Source organism: Nipponia nippon, unplaced genomic scaffold, assembly GCF_047370975.1.
Source record: "Nipponia nippon isolate SJK-2023a ecotype South Korea unplaced genomic scaffold, ASM4737097v1 scaffold_32, whole genome shotgun sequence".
Classification (NCBI taxonomy): Eukaryota; Metazoa; Chordata; class Aves; order Pelecaniformes; family Threskiornithidae; genus Nipponia; species Nipponia nippon.
This window is the reverse complement of record NW_028262350.1, coordinates 1,903,918-1,911,650: the sequence shown is the minus strand read 5'-3', so window position 1 is coordinate 1,911,650 and position 7,733 is coordinate 1,903,918. Positions and strand designations below refer to the sequence as shown.

Here is a 7,733-nt window from a genome sequence, read left to right as displayed (position 1 = left end):
CCCACGCCGGGAGAGGCAAGCCTGCTGCCCGCACTCTGGGAGAGGCCGGTCTGTTGACGTAGCGCCCGGCAACGCTGACATCATTGGAAACGGAACCCTGTGACTTCACCGACCCTGTGGTGTCCCCTCCCTCCCGCTGCCCCCATCTGTGCTGATCCCAAGGCTCCAGACCCCCTCCTCGCTCCCCGGGCTGGCTGCCGCGTGCCCCCCACGCCCCTCGCTGCCGCAGGCGATGTCCCTGTAACAAAGCGCTGGGTGTCATCCAAAACGCCACCTTTTTTGTGTCTTTATTTCTGGGGCAGTGACAGCGTTTGCATCGCTGGAGGTGCTGGGAGGCGGCTGGGCACAGCCTGGCATCACTCTGCCACCCCGCAGCACGGGGATCTGCAGGGATGGCACAGCCGGGGATGAGCACGGCACAACCCGGCCGCAGGGACGGCGTCCTCTCGGTGCTCATGCACGGCTCCGATGCTGCAGTTCCCCCCCACTGCTGCCCGTGGGGCTCCCGGGGCTGTTTCCCCGGCCCCGCAGGTCGGGGGGGCTGCCTGGGGTGTGCGGTTGGGGGTCACCGGTGCCGCAGTGCTGGGGTCACCACATGTGCCGGTAGGGAAAGGCCACCTCCACGCAGAGCACCACCAGCTCCTCCGAACAGTTGTGCCGCTGCCCAGCCAGCAGCCTGCCCTCGCCCAGGGGGGTGGCCAGGCCCTCCCCGGGGCCGGAGCTGCGCCAGCCCTGGCAATCCCGCCTGCGGGCTTGGCCGCCCCGCGGTGTGGATCCGTGCCAGGCCAGCCGGCGGGGCCTGCGGGTAGGGACGGGGGTGAGAAGGGCTGGGGGACACCCTCCAGGGCACCTCTGGCTCTTTGCACCAGCTCCTGCATCCATGCAAGCGCCAGGGGCTGGGGGGGACCCACTGCAGCCCCCTCACCCCAGTTTGTGGCGCGGGTGCATTTGTTCGGGGACGCCCTGCCAGCGCCCACCCCACGGCCGGACTCACCAGAGGGGATCTGTCAGGAGGTTGCGCCCATTGAAGGAGTAGATGGGGCTCCGCGGAGTGGCACTGGCTTGGCCCCCGAAGAGGGAGCTCCAGGACTTGGCCAGCAGCTGGCCCTGCAGGCACAAGCGGTGGTGCTGAGATGGGGGCTGGGGGCCAGAGGGCCAGGGCAGTGCCCTTGTCCCGACCCCACGTGGGCAATAACTTGCTCTGGGCTCCTCCCAGCTCCCCAAACCCCAAGTGCCGAGCACGGCCGGGGTGCGGCAGCCCCAGCGCAGGACTGGGCAAGGCTCTCCCCGCCAAGGCGCACCGGGGCTGCGGGGCTTTGCCGCCGGCAGCCCCCACAGGGGACAGGGGTACCTGCCTTCAGGTTGACGACAGGGAGGGTCCTGTCTGTCCTTTTCACGATGGAGATCAGGTCCTGGGTGGGGGCTGACAGGAATGCCCGGAAAGTGCCGTAGAGCTGAGCCTCCTGGGCCTGCCGGTAGCACTGCAGGTCGGCGCCCCGGATCCCGCTCATGTCACCGGCGAGGGGCACGTTCAGGGCGGCCAGGCGGAGCTGGGGAGGGGAGGCATGGTGGGGGGGAGGCTCAGGCACCGCCAGGCATTGAGGTCTCTGTTCCCCCCTTCCCGGGAGGGTGCGAGACTCTGGCAGTGCTGCCTGGGCGCGGAGGGGTCCCGCGGGCACCTCTCCCCCCTCTCCCACGGCTGGGCCACTCGCCTCCCACCCCCAGAGCCAGAGCGTGGCACTGCTTACCGATGGGATCCGTGGGGCGATGGTGGTTGGCAGGATCTGGGGCAGCCCTTGTCCCTCCTCCTTCTGGACCTGGAATAACGTGGCTCAGGTCAGCCCAGGGACACCCATCCCAGTGCCATGGGTGCCATGGGTGCCATGGGTGGAGCACCCTCCCCATCCCAACACGACCCCAGGCTCTGCGTGTGCCGGGCCGGTGCTGCCCTGCCAACAGCCCACCTCCACGGCACAGCCCTCCCAGCACGGCCGGACGGGCAGCAGCGCTCACCAGTGAGTCTGTCAGGGCCAGCGCAGGCGGCCCCGTGTTGGGACCTCTCATCCGCACCTGCTTCGCCTCCTGGATGGAAAGGAGAGGACAGTCCCACGGGGGCCTGTCCCCCCCGGCAGGCAAAGGAGGGCTCTGTCCCCTTGCTGGGATGCGAGGGGACCCAGCGGCTGCCCGCACCCCTCACCTGGTACCGTGGGGTGGAGGCGGAGGGGTCGTCACCGGCGAAGGGCGACTCCGAATCCTCCAGCTGCTCAATGCAACGAGCAGAGGGATGGGTTAGGGGGGAACTGGTTCCTTCTGTGGGCTGTGCTGCCCCAGCGCCAAATCCAGCCCGGTGCTGGCTGCCTGGGATGCAGCCTGGACCCCCCTCCCTGCAAGGGACGCCGAGGGGCGTCCTTGGTGCACCGTACCAAGAGGCGGCTCCAGCCGGTGGGGGTTCGGAGGAAGGCGCTGCTCCCTTCCCGCACGTAGACCAGGCTCCCCTCGGGCACGGCGCTGCCCGACTTCAGCATCAGCTCCTTGGACCTGAAGACCCACGTCTGGCTCTGGGGGGGATGGAGAAGTTCACGGCCCAGCTGCGGTGTGCGGGGCAGCCGGACAGCCTGGGGGGCTCGCCCGTGGCCGCAGCCAGAACGCACCCGGAGATCGGTGCGGGAGTCCAGTGGCTCCGTCCAAGGGATGTCAGCATCTGGAGAGCCCAGAGAGGGTGCGGGGTCATGAGGCGCCCCAGCACAGGGGCTAGATTCTCCCGCAGGCGCTGGCCCCGTAGGGATACGGTGGTGGCGGGAGCCGCGTGGGAGAGCCAGCTGCGGTGCCGGGGACCCATGCAGGGTGGCACAGCCCCGGCGCCCGGGAAAGGAGGCAAGACTTCACAAAAGGTGTTTCCAAGGAAGCTGGAGCCCCCAAAACACCTGAGAAATGCCCTTACCTGCTGGCCAGCCTGCGTTGGCGGCTGCCTGTGAAGGCAAGCGGGGCCCGTTACTGCTGCTGGACACAGGGACGCCCTTCCCGGTGCATGGGGAGGGGACGGGGTCTCTCTCAGGGACAGCGAGGCTGCGGCGGCTTACCGGCTGCTTGCAGGGCGGCTGGGCACGGATGGGGTAAACCCTCTGGAAGCAAAGACAGGCGGGTTTGTGGGGAGCTGCTCATGCTGTGCACGCTCACACGTGTGCGTGCTCTGGCACAGGCATGTGCACAGCCTGTGCTGGGCCTTACGTTGAGGTAGAGGAGACCTGGTGCTCCGGGAGGTCCGGGGGGGCCAGGGGGCCCGGGGGGGCCGGGATTCCCGGGGGTACCTCGAAGACCCTGCAGTAGAGCAATGTGGAGATTGGGATGGGCTATTTTGGTGCTGCCTTTTGGGGTGGCAGCTATAAGACACCCCGTCGCTGTCCCTCATCCTTCCTGCTCCATTCCCCTCCCGGGCCTGAACCTCCCCAGGCCGGGGCAGCGCGCAGACGCGAGCCAGGCAGTGTCTCTCACATGGGGGATGATCGCTCCGTAAATCTCTGGCTCCTCTTTGCTGCCCTGCAGGGAAAGAGAGAGAAGATTGAGACTGATCTCCATCCTCCCCCTCTCCATCCTCCATCCCAGCAGGGGCTGTGAGCCCTGCGGGGCTGCTGATGGGGTGAGCTGTGGCGTGGGGCACGCAGAGCCGCCCAGGCTCCGGCAGCAGTGTCCCCAAGGCCAGGCTGGGGTCCCCCAGCACCCCTCACCATGATGGGGCCCCACGAGCCCCGAGGACTCACCGTTTGGTACCCGCTGATGGGCACCCAGGAGCCGGACTGGCTGCTGGTGCTGGGGAAGGGGAGGTGGCCTGGTTTGCACCCGTGTTCCCCGTAGCAGCACCCCTGGGTGAGCCACAGAGAGAGGCACGATTAGAGCCTGTGCTGGGTGGTGGGGATGCGGGTGCATGCTGTGTGCGTGCATGGGTGTGTGCACATGTGCATTTGCCTGTGCCGCAGGGGATGGTGTGACCTGTCACCCCCCTTCCTGTCCCCCAGCCCGTTTAGGAACTCTGGCGGTGCCGCCGGGGCGAGGCGAAGGCTGGCACTGCCCTGGCATGGAGGGGGCGGTGGGGGAGTGGAGGCAGCACTCGGGGCTCAGGTGTTCACACTCAGGCTGTGGGGATCGGACCCCCCCCAGCCAGCTCCCCCCGCACCAGTGCCTGTGGCTACTAACCCGCTCGCCAGGGTCGCCCTTTTCTCCCTGGAAGGAAAGCAGAGAGGTCCTGTCAGTGCCCTGGCTCCAGGGGTCCCCGGGCACTCCTGGTCCCCCGACACAGCGCTGTGCCTCGCTCCACGGGGTAGCACCCGCCATGGAGCTGTTTGGGCTTAGCATCAGCGCCAGGCAGTGGCCGCGGCTGACGCTGTCCCTGTGCCCTCGCTGCCAACACCCGCTGCCCGCGGTGCCCGCTCCCCCTGCTCACCTTGGGGCCTGGCGGCCCAGTGGGTCCATGGTGCCCTGCGTGGCGTGGGTCGCACTGGAAGGAGAGAATGTGCCGGGGTGAGTGTGGGGGCTGCCCCCCGCCCCTGAGCACCCACAGCCCTGGGACCCCCTACTCACCCTGTAGTCCCCCGGCGGGCCTGGTGGCCCCATGGGACCGGGCATGCCCGGGGAGCCTGTCTCTCCGGTTCGGCCAGGGCTCCCTGGCATGCCCGGCAGTCCGTGTTCACCCTTCTCACCCTGCCGGCACACAGCGTGCAGGGTGGTGAGCATGGGGGCTCAGCACCCCGTGTCCCCCCGGTCCCTGCAGCGGCAGGGCTGGGGCAGCCCCAGAGCCCTCCAATGGGCTTGGTGCTGGGGGCTGCTCCCTGCCGGGGCAGAGCGAGGGGCCACTGAGCCCAGCTGCTCCATCCCCATCTCGCTGGCTCTGCTCTGGCCCCAGGGCCACAGACGGGCTGGGCTGGGACCCCCTTACCTTTAGTCCGGGGAATCCCGGCTCCCCTCGGAGCCCTGGTTTGCCAGGGAGTGACACAGGTCCTGTGGGACCGGGGGGTCCTTCATGCCCAGGTACCCCAGGGGGACCTTGTGGGCCTGGGAGCCCTGGTGCCCCTGGGGGTCCATCTGGCCCAGCCAAGCCTGGAGACCCCGGCGGTCCTTCAGCCCCAGGGAAACCAGGTGGTCCCACAGCCCCCGGAGGGCCGGGGGGTCCTGGCTGTCCCTCCCGCCCGGGAGCCCCTGGGGGGCCTTCGTGGCCTGGGTAGCCAGGGGGTCCGGGCAGGCCGGGCAGCCCAGGGGGGCCTGGGGGTCCCAGGTTCCCCGCAGGGCTGGATGCTCCCAGCTGCGTGTCAGGTTGGAGGGAGAGAGGAAAGAGAGAGCAGAGTCAGTGAACCGCCACATCCCATCCCCTGGTGTCCCCCCCTGGGCTGCCCACTCCCACGGCCCCGTGCCCCAGCCCTCCCCATCCCTGCTGGTCCAGCCGGGGATGGACACCGCAGCCAGTGCCAGCATCACCCACCAGCCCTGGCATCACCCACCCGTGCCCCCCACCCCGGCGCTCACCTCATTCTCTGATCCCTTGGGGAGGGCAGCAGGCACGGGTGGGCTCCTGGCTCCCAATGCGCCTGGTGATCCCGGGGGCCCCGGTGGTCCCGGAGGACCTGGGGGGCCCCGGGGACCCTGGTGACCTGGCTGCCCTGGGCTGCCGGTCTTCCCTCTCTCCCCAGAAAATCCGGGCTGGCCTCTCTCTCCTGGGGACCCTCGGTCGCCTTTCTCTCCCTGTCAGGGAAAGACGAAGCCTGGCCCCTGGCTCCTGGCTCCTGGCACTTTCCTCCGCCGGCACCCACCACAGGGACATGCCGCCCCCTTGGCAGGGGACACCTGAGTTGTCCCCCCAGCCCAAACTCCGAAATGAGAGTACAAATCCCAAGCAGGAAAGGTTTTGCATGGCCAAAAGAGCAGAGGGATTTCTCCCAGCGGGACCCTGTGCCTCTCCCTGAGGAGAACCACCGCACCTTTGGGCCGGGAAGGCCGGGAGGGCCGGGGCGCACGGGGCAGACGCAGCCGGAGCCGTTGTGCATCTGGAGAGGGAGAGAGCGGTGAGCCGCGGGATGGGAGCCCCGGCTGCCAGGAACTGGCACGGGCGCCCTGTGCCCACCTCTCACCTGGGGAGCAGGGTCCATCTCCGGGGCCGGGGGCCCCCGCCGGGGCAGCTCCTTCACCGTCGTCTGTGCAGAGGAGAGGAGGGGCTGAGTGTGAGACCCCTGAGCACCGTCCCCGTCCCCCACAGCACCATCCCTGTCCTGCCCTGCCAGCCCCCATCCCCCGGAGCCCCTCGCCTGGGTGCCCATCCCGGGCTGCCCATCACAGCCCCCCCCAGGGACCAGGACCCCTCTACCACCTTGATCTGCAGGAACTCCTCTTCCTCCGCGCTCCCCTCGAAGATCTCCGGGGCGGCTGTGGGTCGGTGCTGCTAGGACAGATGGGGAGAGCTCAGTGCGGGGCTGGGGGGAATCCCAGGGGACACACAGGAGCCTCCCGCAGCCATCGCTGCCCACAGCCCGGGGTGGGGGCCGAGCCCCAGCGCTGCCGTGGGGCTGCGCCGTGCAGGGGGACGCCGGGAGCTGCCGTGGCTCCTTTCCAAGGGAGCAGAGGTGGCTGAGCTGCGGCTCAGGGCTGGAGCAGGGCATGCTGCCCTGCCCGGGCTGCTGCGGCTGTGCCAGCAGGGCACAGATAAGGGGAAGGACGTGGGGAGGGGCCCGGCAGCGGCTGGGGAGTTTCGGGAGGGCTGGGGGAGCAAGGGGGGACACTGCCCAGGGAAAAGCACCTGGCCTCGTGTGCGCGGTGGGGCATGGCCCGGGCCCTTCGCTGCCCCCCTCGCGAGGGGCTCCCGGCGCTTGGAGGCTGTCGCCAGCGGGGGTTTGTTCAGCAGCATCTTCTGCGTGGGCTCCACGCTGCCAGCATCTCCATCTGCAGGAGCAAAGGGGCGATGGGGCGGGAGGTGGCAGGGCTGGAGGGCGACCGGTGTGGCACAGCAATCCCAGTTCCTGGCACTCACTGCAGCCACAGTGGTGCCACCAGCAGCCCAGGACCCCGGCACCCCACACCTCACCATCCAGCCTTACACCAGAGGTGTCCCCTCCTTGCTGCGGTGCAGGAGCTGGGGCTGCCAGGGAAGCCGTGCCCCCGCATCACCGTGCCTACCTTTTTCCCAGTCCAGGGTGGGCACCGTGGAGGCTGTAGGACCAGTGCCTGGATCTGGGGTGGTGTCCTCTGAGCCCAGGGGGTAAAACCACTGGGCCGTGGCAGGGGACAGGCGCCCAGCCAGCACTGAGAGGATGCAGAGCGCATGGAGGAGGCGCTGGCAGCTGCCCGACCCCATGCCGCTGCCTTGGGGCCAGGCTGCCCAGGACAAGGGGGCTTGGCTCATCCTGCTCGCCCGCGCTGTCTTCTCCCACGGCCCCAGCACGGCCCCCGCTGTTATCACGGCGGACCCCGTGCAGCCCGACACGCCCCTCGCCCGCCCCAGCACCCACGCCCCGCAGGCCGCATCCAGCAGGGTCTGAGCACCCATGCGGCCATCACCATCTGCCCTGCTGGCCAGGGGCAAGGAGGGCAGCTGGGAACTGCGGGAAGGGAGCCAGAGCCGGGAGGAGCTGCTGGAAGCGAGGCGAGGGAGGGCCAGGGAGGAGATGCTGCCTGGAAATGGGGAGTAAAACCAGCGAGGAGGGGAGTGGAGGAAGGGCTGGCTGAGAGCTGGGGGCATCGGCCATGGGGACAGC

The 7,733-nt window shown here is 69.3% G+C and overlaps 1 protein-coding gene across 4 annotated transcripts; it reads right to left on the bottom strand.

Moving 5' to 3' along the window:
* Positions 1–258: 258 nt before the first annotated feature.
* LOC104009904 (uncharacterized) lies at positions 259–7,516 on the bottom strand. Of its 4 annotated transcripts, none has more exons than XM_087770422.1 (23): positions 7,156–7,511; positions 6,779–6,921; positions 6,353–6,424; positions 6,117–6,179; positions 5,967–6,032; positions 5,515–5,730; positions 4,931–5,293; positions 4,576–4,695; positions 4,439–4,492; positions 4,192–4,218; positions 3,759–3,860; positions 3,493–3,537; positions 3,229–3,318; positions 3,081–3,122; positions 2,942–2,969; positions 2,652–2,701; positions 2,424–2,558; positions 2,198–2,260; positions 2,014–2,082; positions 1,749–1,817; positions 1,356–1,550; positions 995–1,107; positions 259–799 (listed from the first exon to the last, which is right to left on the bottom strand). In XM_087770422.1, the coding sequence occupies exons 1-23, from the start codon at positions 7,379–7,381 to the stop codon at positions 589–591; spliced, it is 2,562 nt and encodes an 853-aa protein (XP_087626548.1). In that variant the 5' UTR covers positions 7,382–7,511; the 3' UTR covers positions 259–588. The 4 variants fall into 4 exon arrangements, with proteins under 4 accessions (XP_087626548.1, XP_087626549.1, XP_087626546.1 ...); XM_087770423.1 differs by having other exon boundaries at positions 6,353–6,421; positions 7,156–7,504; XM_087770420.1 differs by having other exon boundaries at positions 2,942–3,122; positions 7,156–7,516.
* Positions 7,517–7,733: the final 217 nt, after the last annotated feature.

Bases quoted from the DNA above. Each gene is read 5' to 3' on its own strand.
- LOC104009904 (XM_087770420.1), bottom strand. From the start codon at position 7,381: ATGAGCCAAGCCCCCTTGTCCTGGGCAGCCTGGCCCCAAGGCAGCGGC. The intron at 5,731-5,966 runs GTGCGGTGGTTC...TTTCCCTGACAG, and splicing joins CCGGCCTTCCCGGCCCAAAG to GGAGAGAAAGGCGACCGAGG. The intron at 5,294-5,514 runs GTGAGCGCCGGG...CCTGACACGCAG, and splicing joins CCAAGGGATCAGAGAATGAG to CTGGGAGCATCCAGCCCTGC.